At 43.1% G+C, this 24147-nt stretch overlaps 3 protein-coding genes across 3 annotated transcripts; 1 reads left to right on the plus strand and 2 right to left on the minus strand.

Annotated features, from left to right (window-relative positions):
* Positions 1-41: 41 nt before the first annotated feature.
* On the plus strand, positions 42-3828 carry dolk (dolichol kinase). The gene is made up of 2 exons (XM_079178695.1): positions 42-212; positions 755-3828. Exon 2 carries the CDS (start codon positions 857-859, stop codon positions 2447-2449), a length of 1593 nt encoding a protein of 530 aa, XP_079034821.1. The 5' UTR covers positions 42-212; positions 755-856; the 3' UTR covers positions 2450-3828.
* Positions 3829-3903: 75 nt separating this feature from the next.
* On the minus strand, positions 3904-7736 carry phyhd1 (phytanoyl-CoA dioxygenase domain containing 1). Its single transcript, XM_079178698.1, has 11 exons — positions 7632-7736; positions 6472-6630; positions 6131-6206; positions 5982-6029; positions 5834-5889; positions 5688-5750; positions 5590-5611; positions 5375-5503; positions 5151-5267; positions 4318-4444; positions 3904-4100 (listed from the first exon to the last, which is right to left on the minus strand). Exons 1-11 carry the CDS (start codon positions 7662-7664, stop codon positions 4052-4054), a joined length of 879 nt encoding a protein of 292 aa, XP_079034824.1. The 5' UTR covers positions 7665-7736; the 3' UTR covers positions 3904-4051.
* Positions 7737-8676: 940 nt separating this feature from the next.
* On the minus strand, positions 8677-20087 carry lrrc8aa (leucine rich repeat containing 8 VRAC subunit Aa). The gene is made up of 3 exons (XM_079178794.1): positions 19947-20087; positions 13736-15860; positions 8677-12615 (listed from the first exon to the last, which is right to left on the minus strand). Exons 2-3 carry the CDS (start codon positions 15848-15850, stop codon positions 12340-12342), a joined length of 2391 nt encoding a protein of 796 aa, XP_079034920.1. The 5' UTR covers positions 15851-15860; positions 19947-20087; the 3' UTR covers positions 8677-12339.
* Between the last annotated feature and the right edge of the window lie 4060 nt (positions 20088-24147).

Here is a 24147-nt window from a genome sequence, read left to right on the forward strand (position 1 = left end):
ATTTAATTCATAAATATATTTAAAAAAATTAAAACCACGCCTTTAAGAGATATTTGTACGGTGGCACCACGTGACCCGGCTGTCAAACATGGCCCCCTCCTTCTGGGTGTGAGAGAAACGACAGCTGACAAAGGAAAGAAATCTGTCAAAAAAGGACGATGCCGATTCTTTTCAACACCGCGCCTCTGTGTAAATAAGCCTGCACGCATGCGGTACGTTCGCTCGTCTTTGTCAGCCTGCTTTTCGTTTCCTGTCCGCCTTGCAGTGTTGCCCTCTGTGGCGTTATGATAACTCAGCTGTATTCCGCTGCTAGCTTGATGCCGTCCGACGTTGCAGCATCCCTGTGGCTTGCATTCCTCTGGTTCGTAGGGGTTAGCTGGTCCACGCTGCGCAGTATTAGCATGGCTTATAACAAATGACCGGATACGTTTTATTCTTCCTCTATATCTCTAAAGGTTGCAGCTGATGTAGTCGGAGCATGCTCCGGGGTTTAGTTCATGTGCTTAGGTATGTGTGTGTGTGTGCGTGTGTGTGTGTGTGAGTGTGTGATTCATGACTTGGGGAATGTTCAGTGTGGCCATAGTTCATGACAGAAAGCAGATAAAGGATGAGCAAGGGTCACTGTGAGGAGAAGCTAACACAACTCATGGTCTCAGTCCACCACGTCTCAACACTACTGGACTCATTAATGCATATTTTCATGTTTCTATTCTTGCAGTGATTTGTTTATTCCCTTCCTCCCTTTCTTTTCTAGACATCCTTGGCAAGTGAAAAGCGGCTGCAAAATGATGAGGTGTGCCAGAGAGAGGAAGTGACAGAAGTTCATTGTTTCAGACCAGCCCGTCCTGCCTTCGCAATGATCGTCCAGCCTTCAGCCATGCTGATCAACCCGGTGCTCGTGGAGTCCTCCGTGGTCCTGGCCATGTTGCTGTGTGTCCACATGGCGGTCTGGAACCAGCACTCCTGGTGCTGCATAGCCCTCTTCGTGCAGGCTTTCTACGTACAGCACAAATGGGACCGCCTGATCCGGTCCGGGGCCGCCGTGTTCCAGTTCCGCCCTTCAGCGAACAGCGGCATCGTCCCGGCCTCCATGGTGATGCCTCTACTGGGCCTGGTGCTGAAAGAAAAGTGCACCGCCTCGGGGAACGTCTACTTTGAGCGCTTCTCCATGGTGGTCACCATCACCGGCATGTGTCTGGCTCTGTTCCTCTCGTTGATCGCGCTGGGCATCACCAGACCCGTGCCCACCAACACTTGCGTGATCGCCGGCGTGGCCAGCAGCGCGATTCTCTACACGGCGAAACAGACGCTGACGGTGTCCGAGGTCATCGAGGTGTTGGAGGTGCTGTTGATCTTCGTTTATCTCAGCCTGATCGTGCTTTACCTGCTGCCGCGCTGCCTCACGCCCGGAGAGGCGCTCCTCATCGTGGGCGGGATCAGCTTCATCGTCAACCAGCTCATCAAGCGCTCCCTGAACCTGGCGGAGGTCAAAGGTGATCCGGTGAACTACTTCCTGCCGGTCGTGGTGGTGGGCTCGCTGCTGCTGGGGGTTTTCTTCGCCCTGCTCTTCTGCTTCATGGAGTCCGAGACCTGGGTGTCGTCGCTCTTCTTCCACATGATGACGGCCGTCCTGGGCCTGGGGATCCTCATGCCGTGGCTCTCCCTGTTCATCGGCCGGCACCCCATCATGTGGCTGCTGGACTTCGTCACGTTAAATGACCGAAGACTTTACCTGCTGGGGTACTGGCTGTTTCTGGCTGTCGTGGCCACTTGCGTCGTGCTGCACCAGAACTACCAGCGCCAGTCAGGCTCCAAGAAGCACCAGGCCTCCACCGTTGTCAGAAAGTACTTCCACCTGATCGTGGTGGCCACGTATGTTCCGGGTCTGGTGTACGACAGGCAGATGCTTCACGTGGCGTCCGTGGGCTGCTTGGCCATTTTCCTGTTCCTGGAGTACGTGCGGTACTTTCGGATCAGGCCGCTGGGTCAGCTGCTCAGGCAGCTGCTCACTTTGTTCCTGGACGAGCGGGACTCCGGGCCTCTGATTTTGACCCACGTGTACCTGCTGCTGGGCATGTCCCTGCCCATTTGGCTGTTCCCCGGGCCCTGCGCCCCTAAGGGGATCCTACCTGGTGCGGGCGGCCTGGTGCCTTACGCGGGCGTGCTGGCCGTGGGGGTCGGGGACACCGTGGCGTCGGTGTTCGGCAGCACCATGGGGGAGATCCGCTGGCCCGGCACTAAGAAAACCGTGGAGGGGACCGCGACGTCCGTGTTCGCCCAGATCATCGCCGTGGCCATGTTCCTCATCTTCGATGGGAGCATCAATCTGAACTCCACGTACTCTTGGATTGTTGGCTCCATCACTCTGGTGGCCATGCTGGAAGCCTATACCTCCCAAATAGACAACCTCCTACTCCCGCTCTACCTCTTCATCCTGCTGTTGCTTTGACTGGACAGAAGGCACCAAAAGCTCTTTCAAGGGGAAGAAAGATTGATGAGTTTGGGATAAAAAAAAAAAGTGTTAAGAAATAATGAAAAAATGTGAGTAGAAGTCTCTTTAGGGCACAGGAAACGAATAGTTTAGAGCCGACAGCTTAAATCAAGCCGGGTGATGGGGCACTAAATAAATCCGCTCCTCACTTTACGCGGCAGCAGACATGATGTTAGCATGACGTTAGAGACTGTGGCCGTTCAGATCACATGTCAGTATCTGTTGCTTTGAGGAGTGAGACGAATATTTCAGAAGAACTTACTGACGAACACGAGTGAGAGCTGCTAATGTTCCCTGTCGTGTCGCACCTCTGTATTGCCTTTGAAGAACATGATTTAATGTTAGCTTAGTGATATCTCTTTCTTTTTCTTTCCTCAATCAACATTTTTTTGGGGTTGTGAGATGATGGCAATACGAAGGACAGACTGCTGAAAATATTTGCCTTAAGAAGTGTATTTTCTATCGCTCATGACCTACTGTTGATGAGAGCATGACGGCCCCACTCAACTCTTCTCTACAAAGGGCTGGTTTATACTTCACGATGGCAGAAACTTCACGATGCTCTTGCATGACACTAATGTGAAATTCGGTACTGTAACATGTACCCGGGTATCCTGCAGTGTGTTTTAGTTTGAGGGTTGATGGGACCCCTTAAAAAGGTACACTTAATATATACATTTCCTTGTGACACTAAGCCGTCAAACCTGCATATTTTTGTAGATATGCTTTGGGCCAAAAATGATGAACATACGCCCTTTTTTTCTTTATAGCATCTTTCTTTTGCAACTATTTAATTAAATATTATCTCTAAAGAAATATCCACCAATGCCATCAGGGTTCTCATCCTTCTTGGACGAGGATGGTACAGTTTATAACCTTAATTACGTAACAGCCTTAATGTTTCTGTTAATCTGTAAGAGTTCTTTGCTGTTTCTTTTTTTAATTATGTATCAATTTATTAGCATGTTCCTACTACTATGTTGTTTTTGCAATCATCCTTACATTTTCTAAAATGTAATATCGCATGTTGAGTGCATCAGAGAAGAAAGTTAAAATTGACACGCCTCCTATTTTAGTCAATTTCTTTAGCACGTATTTAATGGTGGAGAAGCAGGGCCTGTGAAGACGCACATTAGTCCTTCAGGTTTGATTTTTTAAATGAACATCAAAGGCTTCGATGTTGTGGTTGCTGAACATTTTAGCGGCTTTTCATTCAAGTTGCGTCTTGAACATGAACATACTTGAAAATAATGCTTATTGTTGTCTGTATAAAATAGGAATCTGCCATCTTGTTTTGACACAAATTTGAAAAGAAGAAGAATAAAGTTGGTGAATGAGTCGATGAGGAGTTCCTGGATAAAAGTAGATTTAAATGTCGGCTGTATTGTCTCCATGAAAAATAGATCAAAAAGTACAACAAATTATTTTCCAATGTATTAAAACATCTCATTTAAAAACATTGATACATTCATTAAAAACGTCAGTTAGTCACCGTTAGTCCATATTAACTTTGCTGGCAGCACATTAAAGAGTTGAGACATCCCAAAAAAAATAAAACCTTCATTTCGTGTAGAGAGGCGGGAAAGGAAGCTCTTCGGTGGGTTGCAACCTTTAAAGAGCAAAGGGATGGAAATAAGTTGAGTCACAATGAGACGTAACACAATCCTCCTCTTCCTACAAATGAAAAGTAGATTTCACGAGCAATAAAAACTAAACAAAGGCTGCCGCCGCTGTTCTCGGTCTGGTGTGACTGGTGGCTAATGTTAATGTAGAAATGGGAATAAAACAAACACCATGAAGCCACACTACTCTTTATTTGCTCTCACCAGTTGTCAGGGCTCCAGCGGGTGTCCTGGGTTTCCATGAGATGGAAGGTGTAGACGTGGCGAGAGTCCTCCGAGGTGTTCACAGCACTGCGATGCACCACCTCCCCGTGGATCAGGACGACGCCACCTGCGTCATGTCATCAAAGGAATTGCTGAGTCTATTAAAATGTCCACAATGATGGCTCGTTGTCTGTCTGATCAATTGTCAGAAACCTAAAGATATGAAAACTGGCAGATCCTCACATTTCAAACAGCTATTGTTTTGCCGTTTTTACTGGATAACTTCCTTTAACATTTAATCAATCATTAGTTGTAGATTAGGTTGATTCATGAAAGGAAATATAATGTTTTGGGAAATATATTTATTTTTTAGTTTGATGAGAAGAATAATACCACTGTCTGTGTCTGTGAAGTAAATATGAAGCTGCAGCCAGTTAGCTTAGCATAAAGACTGTAAACGGGGAAACAGCTAACCTAGCTCTGTGTTAAGGTAAAAAAGTCAGTGTATCAGCACCTCTAAAGCTCACTTATTAACATATATCACATTTGTTTAATCTGTACAAAAATCAAAGTTTTTCACAGTGAGGTATTTATGTGCGGGACGTCCCAAACTCTTAGAAATAGAATGAATGTATTTCCAAAACGGTCAAACTTTTCCTTTCCTTTTCGTATTTGTTTCAGCACTATAAAATAATATTTACTATACTATAATACTTATAGCCACTTTACCAAAAAATGCATGACAATTATCACCAATACAGCTTCAGCCAGAAAATGCTAATTTTTCAATCTTTATTTCGCCCACTTAAAATGTAGAGACTCGAGGGAATTACCTTTTTTAACAGGCGCAGCGACAAACTGCTCGTCGGCGTAGGTCTGCTCTCGACCCGTGAAGTCTGTCAGGGGAAACGTGCCCTTTGGTGTTCGCACCATGCGGCGAGAAATGCCACCTGGGCAAAAAACATCATTCAACCCCCCCAGAATCACACAGTATGATGGAGAAACAACGCAGTGGCTGGAAGCTACAGTGTGAGGTTAGTTAACACAGAAAGCTTACTGTGGTGTGAGCCCGGGATGAACCACAGGCAGCCATTGTTAACAGTGGCATCTTCCAGGGCGATCCACAGCCCCATAACTCTGCCCAGGGGCTCCGTGTGCAGAAACGTGGCATCTTGATGTGGCGTCACTAAAAACAAAACAATGCAAGATATATGACATAGAAAGAAGTTTACATACGGAGTTCTGTATTCTTCAATCTATTAGTTTTCTTACCTTCTCCACCAAACCCTGGTTGCTGGAGGAGTGAGAAGGACAAATGATGAGCTACTCATACGAAGACACGGACGGACAGACTGACTGTAAAGCTTTACCTTAAAAATGAACATGCTCTGCAGAATCACAGGACTCATAAGACCCAGCTTCTTTGCCATGCCCTAGGAAAAACCAAGTGTGTGTGTTGGTTATTCTGTGACTCAGCACTTCCATGTTCATGATATCAGCTCAACAGCTCACTCACCTGGATTTTGGGTGAATGTGTAACTTTTTTGTACAGCGGCTCGTAGGCGTGTAGGGCTAGAAAGACAACAAAACAAACAAACTGGGATTAGTCATGAACTTTTGGAAAGGTCTCTGCGCGTGATGTTTTGGAAGATTTGATAACGCACCGTGTCCGACTTTATTTAGCGAGCGCTGTTTTGGAACGATGAATTCCCCTGCAAGACAGGAAATGATTGATCCATCTAATTTGGCATTTTGTCATATATATATATATATATTATATATATATATATATTTATTTTTAAACAGAGCTCACCTTGGTCGTCAAAAACTCCCTTCTCAAAGAAAAAGCGGATCTTGTCTCCACTGGTGATGAAATAGTCAGCATTTCCCTGCGATACAAAAGGGAGAGGCACACTCACTAGACTGCTGACATAAGCGTTTTCTATTAGCCTGAAGGGACGCTGAGGTTAAAGTACCTAAAGACTACACGAGCCTCATCATGAAGGGGAACACAAGTGGGGACCTTACCTGCATCTTTAAGCGCAAAGTTGATGGAAAGCATGTGAGAGAAATATTATGGGACAAAACTGTGAGTCCGCTGACTTGAGTGTTTATTACTCATCTCACACTGTGCTTGGGTTGCATGAGGATCACCTGTGTTTTGAGCTGCTCGTCGTGGTAGGTGGAGAAGGTGGTGCGGCAGTGCCCCGGGACGTCCATGCGCTCCACTATCTCGGCCATCCTTTGCCTCAGCTCATCGCACTCCCGGGAGGTCAGCAGCCCGTCCAGCACCACGTATCCATCCTCCATGTACTTTAGAACAAGGGAGGAAAGTGCTGCCGAGTCAGAATTTTAGTTTTTCTTTCATGCATGTGTGCACTTACTCACACAAAGATGTTTTGTTTTCTCAAATTCACATCAAATCTAGGATGAAATCCACAGCATGTATTACCTCAATGTAGGATATTTCCATTTGACTGAACGGTGAATGTCTTGGGTTTGGATATTTCACTCAGTGTAAATTATTTAGTTTAAATTAAGAGCTGGGACACGCTGATCCTTCATGCGCTGCCTATTCACACACTTATTTTAATTTAAGAAAGATTAAAGGTTAATCTGCCAAATATTTGCCCAAAATATGATAGAATTTACTGCCAGATAAAATAAAGAAATGCAGGAATAAGAGTGTATTTGGTTGGTTATATTGAATTGTCAGTGCTTAATTAGCCATTGACCGATTAATCAAATGATTGTCTCACCACTATTCAAACAAACATTGTAGAGGAGGGATCTTTAAGTCCTATCTGGGGTAAAACGTACTTAATTAAATACTATTTTATGACTTTGAAGCTCCTCTGCTCTTGAAAGCTGCTTCACTGTTAAACTCACTAGTTTGTAAAGAGGCTCTTGAGCTCAGTATTTATGTCCTGGTTGTATCCAAGTGCTCTCCAATGCCTTTAAGGTAAAATCCCTCTTAAAAGGCAGATGTGGAGCGAGAATAAACAGGCATTTGCTCGTGCAGACTGCCTTTAACGGGCCACTTGTGGCTGCAGGTTATGTAACGAGCCTGAAATGGGCTGTCACTTAAACTACATGAATGATAACAATACAATCTTGAAGGAATATGATACAGTAGAGGCAAAACAACAACGCTCTACACATTTAATAGAGTGTTAAATACAGGTTTCTTTGATACTAGTCTTGTTTTAAGGATATTGTAGCCTACATGAGCATTTTTAACTACAGTTAAAGCATAACAGTGCACGTCCCGTTAGCTCACTGTAGCCTTCGTTTTTATTTTAATTCAACCTCACCTTCTGCACATCCCGATCCGTCATAAAGTCCATGGCTGTTTGCTCAGACGGGCTCCAGATACGACGGTTAAACTCCAACCACCAGCCGCTGATTTCCGACCACGTGACACGTCTAAATGAATTAAAGTGTAACCCCGCAGAGAAGCCGTAATAGGATTTTGGACTTTAACTCTTTCGTTACGACACACACATGAACCCTGCTGTAGTAGCTCAGCATGGCCGCTAGATGTCGTTCATGTCCTTGCTGAGAAACCTTCTCATGTGGAAATAGACAGGTGAACCACAGCGCCATCTGGTGGCCACTCTGAGTTATTGACGAGGCCCAGACGCAGTGGTGGAATGTAAGCAGGTACAACGACGAGTAGCTTCCTTCCGCACTAATTTTGAGGTACTTGTACTTTATTTGAGTATTTACATTTCATGCTACTAAATACTTACTATATATAAAGAGTATAAAATGTATTTTCTGCTCCAAATTTATTTGATTTTACAAACAAAACATACAATATTATCAAATATGATTTACTGCTATAGATTAAAATACCCAATAGAAAATACCATTATGATGCTTTATGATTACATACTTTTCATATGTTTTGGTAACATACTTTTACTGAATATTAAGTGATATTTTCAACATGTACTTACTTTTATATTGCAGCATAATTGCTACTTTAAAAAAAAAAAAGGATCTGAATATTTCCTCTGCCACTGCCTGGATGGATAACACAGGGCCAATTATAGAGTTAATAACTTGCTAATTTCTGTAATGTTGTAAGAGTAAAAAAAGTCATTTTGTAATTCTGACCCTCCAAGTATTGTAACGAGGTTACAATCTGTAGAAAGATATTTACTACACACAGTAATAAATATGTTGCTGTGTTTTCTCCACTTAGACAAGTCAAAATGTCTGCAGAGAAGAAAGGCGTATCAGCACAACGTCATCATAAAGTAATCAAAACACATTTCAGAGGTCAGAAGCTTCCCCTGAAAGAAGAACCGCCCGCCAGATGAGGAAGTAAGACTCTCTGCAACCGGATTTAGTGTTAAGTGTTTATTCAATATCATGTGTCAGAATGGTACAAAAAGTAGGGTCTGAACATTAGGAAATAGAGTTCAGTTGTCCATTGTTACAGACGTCCCGCTTAAAAAGCCAGTGTTCAGTCCACTCGGCAACACTTCGTTAATAAAGGCCTTGTTGCTGATTTAAACAAGTCTTACAGTTCATGTTCAACAGAGATTGCTGCTCGGGGTTAAGTGGGTGTGCACACTTCAGAAATATCAGCTCACCTCCGATTACAGTGTGTTAGATTGTCATGGGTTCTTTCTGTCGAGTAATTAAATCCCGTCTTGTTTTTTGGGGAAATGAGCTCCAGAGAAATCAGCTGTCGGATCAAAATGTGTTAATCATATGTAAGAACAAACAGATCAACCGCGCTGTTTCACACAAACTACTCTACTTAAGGCAAACATAACATCATTTAAATAAATTCAGGACAGGCAACACAAAACAAAACTTTTTTTGGTGCATTTTCACAGAATGAAACAAAAGCTTTTACATGTATTAAATATAAATGATTCATGTTTAGATGAGAATGGGCCTCTTCTGATGCGATACTGATTAAAGTGCTCACATGACAGTTTTTAAATTAACCAAAGGGCATTTTATTAGTCACTAAAAAAAACGTCCTTTCTTTTGGTGACCTCAGCTTGGACCTTCAGCCGATTCCCCGGCGCTGACATGTTTGAATGTGCTCCTCATCTTGTGACTCTGAGGGAAGTGACTGTTGTAAGAGCTCTGAAGGTCAGAAAGGAGGATATTTGTGGATATAAATCCAAATGTTAGCAGGACAAAGTGAGACTGGGACACACATAGCTGACTACAGATGTGAAGCGATGCTGACAGCGACAGAGTTGACAGATAGATGAATATATCAATATGTGTCGAGTCATTTCAGCAAATCTAAGATGTGGATGACTTCCCAGTGATACCCTGAAATAAATATCCATGGCACTGTCATACCTCAAGAGAAAAATGTACATTTAGGGTTAAACATAGGTCAGAGAAAAAAAAAGTATATTTAGCCGCGATCATCCTCTAATGAGCACCAAGTTAAGGCCAAACGACACTTGACACAACAACTGATGGGCGTTGTTTGAACGTCTGTGGTGCACTGCAGGAGGGAGATCTTTAGTGTCAGCAGCACCGGCGACTGCACTGCACCACTGCAACGAGCCATGTTCCGATATCAAGTTTACTGTGCAATGACGTACGAGTCGTCCTACAACTTGTCCCTCTATCTACGGCCAGCTACTGCACTAGAAGAGTCATACATGACTATTTGCATTCATTGTTTGGCATCCAACAGGTCACTATCTGCAGAGTGTCATAAAAAAAAAATTAAAATGTTTTGGCAACTTCTTGGCATCACAGAAATGAAACGAGAGAGCAGACATATGGAGCTGGAGACGCCACTTAAACCAGTGTTAACGCTTAAACAGAGATTTCCTTTGAAATTACTGTGTTTTTCTGGTGTCATTTGTACCTTTTTGTTGCCTTCGTCTGTGACCTTTGCTTACAACTTTCAAACCGGTCGCTCGTCAACACATTCAAGACTGAGGCTCTTCTTTCAGAACACGAGCAGTTCACTCATGACCCCCAAGAAGGGAGTCTGGATTTAAGCCAGAGCGTCGGTGAAGCAAAACCCACCGTGAACAAAGGTGGGATTGTACTATTACAGTGAAGCTTCCCTTTTAAAAGAAACAGCTGGAAACAATAAGAGCACATACCGTACGACCGATATGAAACAAAACACATTTCAGCTATACATCTTACAACACAACAAAAAGTCGTGAACGAGATGCTTGTGGTCATTACGAGGGCGTTCAGCTTGTTAAAGATAAGGCCGTATTAGCAGCGAGCTGGAGTAAACATAGCAGGGTTGCTCCAAACGATGCTATTAAATCCAAAGGCTTAACAAGAAAAGTGTTTCAAGCGGAGACGAAGCATGTTGCACTAATTCGGAAAACACAAAAGTGGAAATCACATACTCTGCATAATCTCTCTGAATAAATGGTTCCCTGGGTGGAGGTCGGTCAAAACTAGTTTCCTTCTCTCAGTGATTTCCTGTTTGTTCCCCAGTTCGCTCTTGAACGGATAAACAAAAACGCTGACAAATGTCCACTTTACCCTGGAGTAGACCGAAGATAAATAGAAGGGCTGACATACAAACAGCTGGCAGCTAGTCTGCAGGAGTTCATCCACAGGTTTTCATAATTCAAAAATCATACTGAGCATAGAAAAGTACCACGATTCTTGCTTGTTTTATTGGTCTACGTAATATTCTGGTTGTATGATTAGAGTTGTGCGAGCTCGCGTGTGTTTTAATTTGACGAAGACAAAGAAATCAACTGAGTCGTATGAACGTTTGTGAGCCTGTAGCTTTAAGGTAGGGACAGCTCACTTCCTGTCAGCAGGGACAGCACACTTGTGTAATTACAATCTAGTCCAGTGAAGGAACATTTGTCCACCTTCAATTGATCAAAGGTCACTTAAGATCTTTGACTACCGGGATATGTTCCACAAGAAATCAATGGCTGTGTGTCACTCACTGGTTTGTATTACTTAAAAAGTTGCACCAATCGCAGCCTCTTCCAAAGGCCCAAGCATGATTTAAAAAGTACCAATCTATGTACCTTGAAGTCCGAATAAACTCTAGATTTAGTTTCAGGCCAAAAACTGATACAAAGCTCATCACACATACTTTAATAAGACACACCAGTAATGGGTGTGAGACGCTTAGTCATGCAAAATAAGGTAAAGCCTGCTTCACGTGTCTAAAGAAGACATGTTGTTTAGAGAAGCAAAATAAAAAAGTCCGGGAAAAATGGTGCGTTTCTCCACCGACGCTCCCAAACAGCCAAGAAACTGCCGGCCTCATAAATGAACAACTGCAGGGTAGTTATTAGACGTTACACTGGAGAGTTTGTGTACTCGTCATTACATCAGTCCTCTGTGTTAAGGCCTAAGCTGTGGGATGATCCGTTGATCTTCATCGGAGTCATTTTGTTCACGTAAAAAGACGTCGAGGGTACAAAGAGCCCGAAGGAAACAACCAGGACTAAACCTTCGTATCGCAACACTTTGGCTGGCAGTTGCTCCGTAACTCATTTACTAAGATCTGCCAGTAGCAACGAATGTAATTGTAAAAAAATGTCAGAAGGCCAGAGGACGGTCAGGCAAACACTGCTTTGAGCATGTTCAATTTGTGCATGATCAGCAAATACGTGATCGTGAGCACATTTCGCTCAGAGGCAAAGGCTGAATCGTGCAAAGTTTGTTGGGATTGTAACGGCTCTCTCTATTAAACGGGTTTGCTTGAGAAAGGTCCTACAGTGGCATGCATATTCAGCATCACCTGCTAGTATACTTTATATATCAGGATGATATTACAGATAAGCCACATTACTTTGATCATAGACGTCTTTCCTTGGCGACCATGTAACTACCGATTACCAGGAATACATCCTTGGGAGTTTCTTGAAAGCTAACGTCCGTTGCTTTTGTAGCACCGACCAAACAACAAGCCATCACTTTTCTGAGCATGGCTCACACTGCTGCAAACTCAACGTTAGCCTGCTTTTACAAACAAAAAAAACGGCGCTCGATTATTCGCTCCAATCAAACTTCTCTCCACAGATGTTCGGCTCAAGCTTGCTCCTTGTCGGCCCTCCACAGCTGCTCTTTGACTTCTGGCGGCAGCGTGTTGAACAGGTCCTCCTCCACCACCAGACTGCTCCTCTTCAACAGATGACACTCGCCGAGCTCCACCGGGAGACACTCGAGGCGGTTCCCTCTCAGCTCCAGCTGGGTCAAGCCGGTGAGTTCCCCGAAGCGCGACGGCAGCGTCTGCAGGCAGTTGTTTCCCAGATTCAGAGTGCGCAGCTTCTTGCACTTGAAGAGCTCCGGCGGCAAACTCTCGATCTTAAGTGGAGAGAGACAGAATAATGAAGGGTGTAAGTTAACGGTGAACAGAAAGGCTGTTTTTTTGCATTGGCAGGAAACAAAAAAAAATAAGGACACTCAATGCTTCACAGCCAGACTTTAGGTGTGAAGCCTCAAAACAAAATTTAGATAATGAAAAAAGAAAACACAGAAAAAATGGTTTGAAAAGGCGTCAAACGAATAATCTAAAATGTCTCTTGAAGCCTTTGTGTACTTATGTCCCATGGACGTCTTGTTCTATTTATAACTCTCCTTGTTTGTTTCAAAACAACATTTTTAATCTCTATTCATTGATGTCCAAAATATTCACAATATTACATAACTCATTTGAATTGATAATGTCGGATTTAGGCCCGAGAAGGCTCAGAAACCACCAGCGTGGTCACATTTAATGAAGCTAAATCCGGCGGCACACAAACCCGCTGGAACCTGTTATCAGTGTTCAACCACACAGGCGAACACAGTAAAACGGCAGTAATAGCAGCCTTTACTGAAAACACATGAGCCGGAGAGAAAAACAGAGAGTTTCTCACAGTGAGCAGAATGAAATTGCTACATCGGGAATCAAATAAACAACGTTTTGTAAAGACTGAAATGCTCCTGAAGCTAAACTGACTAACCCAGCCATGACAGTAATGGCAAGATCTGGTACAGCCCTCAAAACATTTAAGTTAATTATCTTTGCGGCGAAAATAAACAACATCCTAAATAAAGCCCGTTTGTGAGGGTTTACTTGAAAAGCAATGGTTTACTTCTCAGGAAGTCGACAGGTCAAACAGTAACTCTATCAGAGATAAACTAGATTAGGGGGCCAGCAGTCCACCAAGAATAATGTGGTCCCACAGAACGTAATATATATTATACAATAAATATGTCGAAGCCTCAGTCATGTGGCTACAGTTAAAGCCATAATTCCCAACCTGTCTGTGAAGATCTCAGTAGTCGAAAGCGTTGACCTTTGTAAATCCCTTATCTGGCCTTTGAGCTAATCTTATTCACACATGACTGTAGAATAGATTGGTGGCGACTGATAACCTCTCTAAGAAAAAAGGAAATGAGAGTGAGGGTTCAGATTTGATGGATTTGTTTTCCCTCTCACCCGGTTTGCCGTCACAGCGAAGTACTGCAGGTTCTGGAGGAAGCCCACGTCGGCGTGGATGCTGGTCAGGTTGTTGTGACTCAGGTCCAAGAAGCGCAGCTTGCGGCAGAAGAAAAGCTGACTGGGGATTTTCTCGATCTTGTTTCGGTTCAGATACAGCCTCTCCATGTTGGTGAGCGTTCCGATCTGAATGGGGATGTAGGCGATCTGGTTGTACCACAGCTTCAGGCACACGAGCCGGTGCAGGTGCTGGAAGCTGATGATCTCCTCAATCGTCTTCAGGTTGTTGTCCTTCAGGTCGATCTCCTCCAGGTTGTGCAAACTGAAGATGGAGTGCGGAATGCGTTCGAGGTCGCAGCGAACGAGCTCGAGCTCCGTCAGGTTGACCATCTTCTTCAGGCTGTTGAGCACCATCAGCTTGGTGCCCTCGTTGTTGATGGAGAGCTTCTGTAGGTGCACGCCCACGTCCGTCACCACCTGCGGCAGCTTGGTCAGGTTGCTTTTCAGACGGAGTACCTTGAGCCTCTTGAGCTCCCGGAGCCCGTCGATGACGATGTAACGGTTGTTCTCGGCGCTCAGGTTCCCGGTGAGGTGCAGCTCGCTGAGGTTCTTCAGGCTGTAGATCCACAGCGGGATCTCCTTGATGTCCGTGAACTTGACGTGGAGAGACTTCAGGTTCTCTCTCAGGAAAGAGAGAGCTGGCGCCTCAATTTTAGCCGGCGTGTGGTAGAGCCACATCTCCCTCAGGTTGCAGAGCTGGGCGATGATTGGCGGGATGGTCACGTCGGGGATGAGCTCCAGCTTGAGCACTTCCAGCTCGACCAGATCAAACACCGTGTCCGGGATCCCGCTGAGCAAGAACAGATGCAGCTCCAGCTTTTCCTGCGAGTTCTTGGTGATGCGCTGCCTCAGCTTCTCCAGCGTCCACTCGTTGTTCAGGTTCAGCTGCCTCAGCTTGTTCTCGCTCACCTCGGACAGGAACACGGCGAAGCGCTTGGAGTACAGAGGGTCGTACTGATCGATCATGTGGAGCATGAAGGCAAAGTCGTTCTTCAGGTCGGGGATGTCGCTGTAGCTGCTTTCCTCGCGGATCGATTCGAAGGAGTATCGTTTGAGGGAGCGGCTGACCATCCAACAAAGAGTGTACATGCAGATGAGACCGTAAACCACCACCAGGCTGATGTAGAAACACGCCAAAATCTTGAAAAGAGTTGCTAACGGGTGAGCACAATAGAACGTGCTGTACCCTGTAAGTTTCTGAATGTTCACCGTGCACACCACACTGAACCTGATGTAGCGTACATAGTAGGCTGTGTAGCTGATTATCAGTATGAACTTGATTACTTTGATGATGGTCTGACGTACGTAAAGACGGTACACGATGTCACCCTCCTCTACGTGGATCCTGAACTTCTTCACCTTCTCAAAAAGAGCCTTGGCCTGCTCCCCTTCCTTTTTGTCCAAAACCCCGGTTTCTGAGCGATCGATTATTCCTTGTTCAATCCTGGACTTTGTTCGCTGGAGCATGGGCATGCTAGCCTCAACGTCCTCGCTCACACACGAGGCCTTCTTGTCCATCGAGCCGTTCATCTTCCCCAAAGGCTTGGGGTCTCTCTCCTCCACCACCGTCTCAGACAAAGCCCTGGTTGTCCACGGGGAGTCAAAGCACTTGAGGAGGATGGAGACAAAGTGCTCCAGTTTAGAGCTTGTGCGGGGGAACTTGAACCAGAAGTTACTGCAGGCCAAGAAGATAAGGGTGTGGAGTAGCACCAGATAGGGGAAATATTTGGCAAACCAGTGCAGTTTGTTCTCGTAGCAGACGGCGTCGACATAGTTGTACTGGTGACGGTCGAGGTCGTACTGAATCCCCTTGGGTTCCGGCGCGTCGGCGGCGCTCACATTCGGGACGGGCATGGTCTCGCAGGACCTGTTGACCACCCACTTGCAAGGCAGGCAGATCATCTTGTCCTGCGTGACCTGCAGCGTGCCGCCGAACACCGCGATCATCAGCATGACGATGGAGATGTAGTCGGTGAAAACGTCCCACCATGGCTTCAGGATGCGGTACGCTGGCTGCGTGTCAGCGAAGTACCGGAGCTCTGTGATGGGAATCATGATGGTTTATCTAAGAAGACAGAAAACAGGGAATTAGTGGGTGTCAAGTTTAAGACATAATACAATGTTTTGGAAACCTGAATGTATTGGGGTAAATGTCACAACCTGCTGTATGGCTCTATGTGAGTAATGTGAGTATTTTCTTTGCTAATAAACTGAGTATCTTTGGGTTTTTGACTGTTGGTCACAAGAAACCAGCAATTTAAAGATGTATGCAGGTATTTTAATCCCGCAACTTGAGATGCTACTAATGATTATTTATACTAAATGAGATAAACAGAACATCGTCACATTTGAGAAGCTGAAACTGGCAAAAGTTTGAAGTTTTTGCATGAAAAATTATGATGTTGAAACTATTATTGGATTATCAAAATAGTTGCCGGTTACTCTTGTGATGTTGGACTTATTGAAAGCCAACACCCTCGTGTATCACCAGCTTCGTTATGTATAAAGCATCTAAAAGATCTAAGCAATATCAAGTGTGTAGTACAGTGTAGCTGCCTCTAAACAAATGAACAACATGTTAATATCACCATTTCATGCCCAAGAAGAAAGACATCCCCCTTCTGCTCTTTTTACATCTATGCAGTGACATAAAGAATCAGGCAAATTAATAAATCCGACACACAAGTAGGGACTCAATTCCAATACAGTTATCATCATCACACATGGAGTCCATTCAGCGAGTTGGAGGACACCAGCCATGTAGCACACAAAGAGCGGCAGTCATTGTATCTGCTGAGGAGTCTTAATGTGCATCGGGGTTATCCTGGGTGGGCGCGCTGCATGTAGCGACATCACACTGCGGTTCACAGACTGCAGAGCCAGCTGGATGTAATAAGCACCACAGAGCCTGACACAGTATGCATGTTCACACATATTTCATAATATATATATATCTCCTGATGTGCAGCAATGTATCTGCACAAACACGTTCACGGCACGATGGATGTGGAGCAATGTCTTCTTTGTGGACGAAGGTTTGGAATGTAATCTTTAAGAAGCCCGGCATGAAATCACACTTAAAACTTCTGGTCGGGATACTGAACAACAACCGTGTCAGCAAATAGGAAGCAAAACCAAGCGGGCTGCTGACCACGTAACAAAGAAACCCCAAAACCAGAAGACTCTCCTGGGCGTCCATTTACACTTAAGCACTGTCGAACCACCGCTACTTCCTCACACAGTAAATGTGGGAGTAGTGAAAGAAATACAGCAATCTAAGCATGTTTCCCTTCTTCAAGTTTGTTTCAAAGCTTCATGTTAACCCTGGACTACACTGTTATCTTCTAGAGTATCCAAATAATAACAACAACAATGGTATCATCACTTCTGCTTCCTATTGCATCTCCCCGTCCGCTCAACTCGGCCCTTACTTTCGGGACGAGGATGAAAGAGGATAGCTGGTCAAGTGGTCACAAAAGAAGAAAAAGTCTTGTTTTATCCGGTTCAAACCAGAATGGCAGTACAGTCGCTGAGGGCCTCCTTTGTGACGCTGCTGCTGTACTTCCACTCAGACAGCACAGTACACGCAGTAATACCATTTGCACGGCATTAAAAAAAAACAACAATCTTTGACATCAATGTAATTTCCACACTGTACGACAAACAGATTAATTACACATCCCAGACCAGAACAGTGCATTAAATATGCTCAGGCTTGAAACTTGAAGCAACAGGCGTGTTCACTCATTCAAACTGTAGATGACCTCTCACATGACGCCACTGATAAGTAAGTGAACTGTAACAACAAAAGATTCATGTGGCATGTTTGTTTAAGGGCTAACATCCAGTTCCAGTAAACAGTGTGACAGACTGGTATCTTTAGTTTGAAAGAACATCACAGATTTGTTTCACAATATCTTTACAGAGAACAGTCGGCTTATCCCGTCTCTGCATCACACTGCCCATCTCCCCAAAACAAAGGACTTCTCCAGGAGAATATGATGTAATTATTTCTGATTAAAACTGGATTTCAGAGGGAAAAAAAAACAGGTCAAGACTGGATTTAACGACTCTGCTGCTGGCTTCCTGTTTGTAGCCATACGCCCGGTACATTTCTCCTGAATCTGTTCCCTGAACAGACCTTCTATTGTGTACATGTCTTTGTCCACGAGGCGCTGACACACGGTCTGATGGAGCTGCAGGTGACCCTGGCCGACAAGAGAGCCAAAATATCACAGAGCTATGACTTCTCTCAAGGACACGAGAGTTTCTCAACTGAAGCTGCGGTCAAAGACAGGTAGAGAAAGAAAATCCTGACAAAGATATCTCCCTCTGAAAATGACATTAAGTAAACCTGAGACCACAGAAAACTGAATTTAGGAATTAAGAGACAAAAGACAGACTTCGGTGATCCCCTTACTCTTCATCCAACGCCATAATCAGGTCAAAAACCTAATTTGTACAAATATCTGCATCTCCCGTCCACCTCAGTTGGACTTTATGTTTAGCGCTAATTAGCAAACGTTAGCATACGAGCACCTTTAAGTAGGATGGTGAGCGTTATATGCACGTAACAGCGCCATGTTGGGGTTGTCTTTTTGAGCATTTAGCTTTAGCTTCATCAGAACTACACTTTATTTCTATACTCTTGTTGGTCTCTGTGTGTGAACCTGTTTATTGTACACACATCGACTCACACAAGGCATTCTGGGATAGCGTCCAGCCCCCTTAAGAAAATAAGTGGTTTAGAAACTAAATGGATGGCTGGATGGAAATATTGATGGAAGCCAGCATTCCCCAATTACTGGCTTGATGTTTTATTACATTGCATTAGATGATATGCACTTTTTGTGTGCGGTATATCTCGCACACTTTTACTGGCTTCTTCTCTGTCCTGATGGTGAAAGGATGAGTGAGAATCTAAAAAGGGTGTGGCACATTTGGGGATTCTTTTCACCAGTTCTTCCAGCTGTTGAAGCCGTCCCCATCCCAGTGCAGTCGATGCTTCACACGAGCCACAGACCACCTGATACTGAGAGTCCTTTTATTAATTGATTATTCTATAAATAAAAAAACTGAATCAGAAGCAATTTTGAGCCAAGCATTTAAGTCAATCTTCAAGCAAAAATGCCAAACATTTCCTAATTCTAGCTTCTCTCATGAGAGGATTTGCAGTTTTATATTATTGTACATTGAATAGTATACGATTTTGGTCTCTTCGGCATTAATAACCTTTCCACAAATATATATATTTGAGAGGTTACTGATTTTTATTCGTCTGCCTGATTAGCTGCCTCTTTTTGAGGTGTGGATGTCAAACATTTACTGTAAATAAAAATAAATCCAGGATCGTGTTCTTGGCAATCACAGACCCCACACATCCTTCCAAAAACAAGATATATTTCCTGTTCCTCAAAATCAAAAGAAACAGCTCCTGATCCCAACCCATCTGCCCGAAACCTGGTGTTGCAGCAGGAAGGGCTTTGTTGTCAGTCTTGACCAGGTTTAACTGGTTCTAGCTACTTTCTTTTTCACTACAACACTGCTTCTGTCACACACACACACACACTGACCACTGTGTAAAGGCACATGTTGATGACATCATTAAATTAATGTAAATATATTTGATTTGCAACCTTACAAGAAAGGACTGCAATATTGCCATGCAAATATATATTACTACAAATATGACACCAGCTATATATAAGCTCTTACATGCATATTACAGATAAACTATATATTATAGTATACCTGCAATATTGGTGTCACAATGAAACACGGTGAGGAAATATTAGATCAAACAACAGCGCTTTACTGAGACGTATATCACAATTTATTTATTAATTTTGCATTTAAATCCATTGTTAACTATCCCAGTATTTGATCGGCAACATTGTTTGTGCTGTCGGCTACAATATAGCAGAATTAATAACCTTTACGTTACCTTTCTGGCCTTCACACGTTACTGATATGAGCGATAATGTCTCATTGGCTATTTATGGGGGATTTAAGATAAAATAACATGCTGTCTACCCCGGAAAGCGACCTCATACCGATGCCCAGTGAGTACGCTGCGGCATAAAGACCACCGTGACCCGCACGGCTGTTAAAGCCAGTTAAACAAATAAGGGAAATTAAGAGAAAGACACACCTGTTTTGGTAAAGACGGTGTCTCTCGGCTCCGCCGCACACGGGTGACACATTTCTCAAACGTTTCTCAGCAGCTGTGGCCGGTCGGACACCGGGCCGGGGCCCCGTACAACAGTGACGGAGGACAAAAACCACACGGAGGTATAAACCAGAGCGGTCTCGTCCGCTGTCACGAAGACGACTGCTATTGCACGAGACTGGCGGAAGTACTAATACAGAGCCGCCATCAAAATAAAAGCACGGCGGTAGTATGGCAAAGCTGATTAATTTTAAGAAATCAGAATTTGACATATTTCGTATGATTGTATTAATATTACATACACATGATGTGTTTATAGTCCAATTAGTGATATTATATCATAATCCACTGTCCATTCCCAAATCCATTGTCATTGTTGTTTATGTTCATATATCTAGTACTAGTATAAAGTGGCATAAAATGGGAATACTCAAGTTAAGAGCATGTTAAAAATGTACAGTACTTGAGTAAATGTATTTTGTTACATTCCACCACTGGCAGTAGTTACACCAGATGAATGGTTATATTGCAATTCCATAAACTGCTGTTCTGTAAAGGTTCATAACAGTATATCTTAAAGATTTGACTGTGTTTAAGTGGCGTAGGTGTTGACTTTATAGTGGCCTTTTAACTAATTTAAATACTCAACTGTTAATCACATTGCATTTTCTACATTGGCATGCACATAATTAAATACATCCGTACATTTTGTGCAATGTTTACAATGTAATATTCTACATCTGAATACAAGAAAAAACAATGAATTGTTTTTAATGTTTTAAGTCTCTGGATTGTGGAACATAAGTGATGTGCAAACCAAGTCAGTAACAGAGGAATACAACAGACAAAAAGCGGTATGTGGACTCACCACAGAGGCAGTGTGTCAGCACTGGGAGGCCTCAAAGTTTCAGACTGACTGCAGTTCCACTTAAACAAGCTCAGCCCACCGTTCAGAGCAAGATTAAGCAACACACCCTTCACTCAACACCAGCTCACTAAAATTGTTATTTGCACTAATTGCCATTCAGCTCAGCAGCACTGGCCTCAGCCAGTTGGTGAAGGTTGTTTTGCCATGCATAACCTGCTCTACTTCTCCCTTTCCCTCTAAAGCATTGGCAGACAATGAAGCGATGACAACCGTTTGTGCATAACTCAGTCCAATGTCAATACTGCAGGATGCTTCCCCAGACATGTCTTTGAGATCGGAAGAAAAAGTCTGACTCTGAGCGGTGTTGTCAAATTATTTATGACACCCTCTGGTGGTTGTGTCAAAGAAGTGACTTGACTTCCCCACACCAGGATGTTTACTTAATCAAAACTTAAATCAAATATTGTGTTTGAATATTAACTTGAAGCATCTTTAATGGTGAACTCCAAGCAAACAAGGCAATTATTATTTTGCAAGATTGCCTCCAAACATACTGATCAAGGACAAGCAGAAAACTACAATACCCAAAGAGCATAAACAAGACTTAACTATCCTCATTTGTGAATAAATAGAGTATTGTCTTAGCTGACATTGATACAGGACTAGCTGTTCTGTTTCGTCCTAGCCTTTGTTTCACCTCCAAAACAAGTCTATAAACTGTGGTTGACCTGAAATGTATTCTGCTGCTGACATGGCATCCATCAATGAGGGCAACTAGCAGCACTATTGCCCGGGCATAATTTATCTTTAGGGACAATACAGAATCTTATCTTATACTGATTAGAGGGAATGGATGCAATCATGATGTCCTTTTCCTGAAGTGTTTTAACAGTGAACACAAATCTTTTGACTGATTAAGAAATTCATGATAACCGACCAAAAACAGAGTCATATATTTTTGAGATTGCTTAACAAAATATTGACCAGGCTCTTGTGATGTTTTGTTGGGACGGATTGCAACTGGCAAATGCCCAGTTTCTGGTTCAGATCCTTGGACTTTTTCCTTTCATATTCTCCATGGTTCCCTTCATTCTGGCCACACGGCTTTCTGTTTTGTTGATCATGTGTTTGTATTTAAAAAAAGTAACAAATAACTGTCCTAAAGTTCCTGAACGTAGCATAAAAAGGGAAATAGCCTACTAAATAGCACCTCTAATTTCTAGGCTACTTAATTACAGTACTTGAGAACATGCATGTTATTCTCAACAAGTGAAACAACTATTGGTAGATAATACATTCACAGAATCAAAAAAGTAAATGTATAGCCTTTGTTATTCTGTGAAAGAGGTCAGAATCTCTATAGAAACTCTATCACATAATTCATATTTTCTCTGTTATTTGTCTGTTTAGGAGGATATCAGTTTTATGCAAACTTTTTCTAATTTCACCATACACGCATGGCCCGCTGAAATGCTTTTAATTTGTTGACAGATCAATTTGTTAATAAAGTTTATTTTGAAAACGACAACGCGTTTGACGTCATCAGTCCACGCCAAATGTGCATGTTGATGAAATTGAGAAAAGGGGACGCTGATATCCTTATACACACCCGTCATGTTGGTTTTACACAAATGTTTTGACATTGTTCGTCCATCCGGTTCTTCGAGGACGATGCTGACTGTCGGCCGGTTGCTTCGGTGTTTTCACGGTCGTGCAGCACCGTCTGGACTCGACTGTCGTCCTCCAGGACCGACGACCACCACAGTCAGGTCCGGCTTTCCCCCCTCGCGAAACCGGCGTGGTTTGCATATCTTGTCACCTGCTGACGGATGTGCAGCTCGTCTTGGTAGTTCCAGAGGATTCTCTACTACACCGAGCACCAGAAGTGACGCTATTGGGAAGATCGAGGCAAAGCATTATCAACTCGTTTACACATGCAAGGTACCAGTACCAGTGTCTGGGACATTGCTTTTGCGTCTAAACAGATTTTATTTTAAATGTTTTGTTTGTATTGGTTTGTTTGTGTGTTGTTGTGTCCTATAGCTGACATGCTGGCTGTGTCACTTCTGCAGGTTTGCTCGACCAGGTCCACAGAGAAGATATCCAAGCAGGCTTATCACAAAGGGGTTGTGATAGTGACATGTCCTGGATGTGAGAATCACCATATCATCGCTGATAACCTCAAATGGTTCTCTGACCTGGAAGGAAAGAGGTCGGTGGTGATTGGTCTTCTGATCATAAACCAGAATATGTCATTGATTCATAACAACATTCAAAACTGAACCATTAAATGTCATGTGGTAGCCCTAAAATTTGGTTAATATAGAATGGTGACCAAGATGTGGACTGAGACATATCTTAAATTAAATTAACTTGTTAATACACTGGTAGACAAATCATGTAATGGCGATTGTTTGTAAATTACCTCGAATATATTGGGATTTCTGGTCCACATTTTGTTGTTGCTTATTATTGGCTGACACACACACACACACACACATATATATATATATATATATATATATATATATATATATATATATATATATATATATATATATATAGCTAGTGTTTAATATAGCAGCCACATATCATTCAAAAGATTATTTTAGTAGAGACAAGTGAGAAGCAGAGTAGAACATGCAAGTTTTCAAGTAAATAGTAAATGGAAATCACATAATACTGGTTAAATGGATAATGAACACCTCTGCAACTGCAGTTCAACATGCACTAGAAAGAATTGTGATATTTTGATTTAACCAATAACTGTTATCATTAATCGCGCTTGTGAATTTACACTTGTAGGAACATTGAGGAAATCCTTGCTGCCAAAGGAGAGACTGTGAAGAGGATTGCAGGAAGTGCTGCTTTGGAGATATTGGTGGATGAATCCATCAAAGACAAGTCTCCACGTGGTGAAAACACAGAGAAATCGGACAACAACCCAGAAAAATAATGATGCTGCATTTACACTGTATATTTTAAGATGTTTATATTTAATGATATAATAAACAAAAATGTTTTGCTATTGGATTTGTTGAATAGAGAATTGTGTGAGACCAGTTCTTAACAGAGGGGATATAACTTTAATCCCAGCTAACTGATTGCAAATGAAACAATCAAAGGCAGATAACCAAAGGTATTCAGAAACATTAGATAGCAAACGTGAATTTCCGATAATATATATACTTTAACATGTAATATTTAAACATTGAATGCAGTTCCGCTCCAAACTGTCCTGTGTTGACATTTTGGGCCGAGAGCGCGTTAGTTCTCGCGAGAACCAACGCTCCTGTTCTCGCGAGAGCAGAGCGT

The sequence above is a fragment of the Pholis gunnellus genome (genome assembly GCF_910591455.1).
Source record: "Pholis gunnellus genome assembly, chromosome: 18".
Lineage (NCBI taxonomy): Eukaryota > Metazoa > Chordata > Actinopteri > Perciformes > Pholidae > Pholis > Pholis gunnellus.

Excerpts from the sequence above, each read along its gene's own strand:
- lrrc8aa (XM_079178794.1), bottom strand. The coding sequence starts at position 15,850 with ATGATTCCCATCACAGAGCTCCGGTACTTCGCTGACACGCAGCCAGCG. Across the intron at positions 12,616-13,735 it reads TCGCTGTGACGGCAAACCGG|ATCGAGAGTTTGCCGCCGGA; the intron begins GTGAGAGGGAAA and ends TCTCCACTTAAG.
- dolk (XM_079178695.1), top strand. The coding sequence starts at position 857 with ATGATCGTCCAGCCTTCAGCCATGCTGATCAACCCGGTGCTCGTGGAG.
- phyhd1 (XM_079178698.1), bottom strand. The coding sequence starts at position 7,664 with ATGGACTTTATGACGGATCGGGATGTGCAGAAG. Across the intron at positions 5,890-5,981 it reads GCTAAATAAAGTCGGACACG|CCCTACACGCCTACGAGCCG; the intron begins GTGCGTTATCAA and ends TTGTCTTTCTAG. Across the intron at positions 5,268-5,374 it reads CATCCCGGGCTCACACCACA|GTGGCATTTCTCGCCGCATG; the intron begins GTAAGCTTTCTG and ends TTTTTTGCCCAG.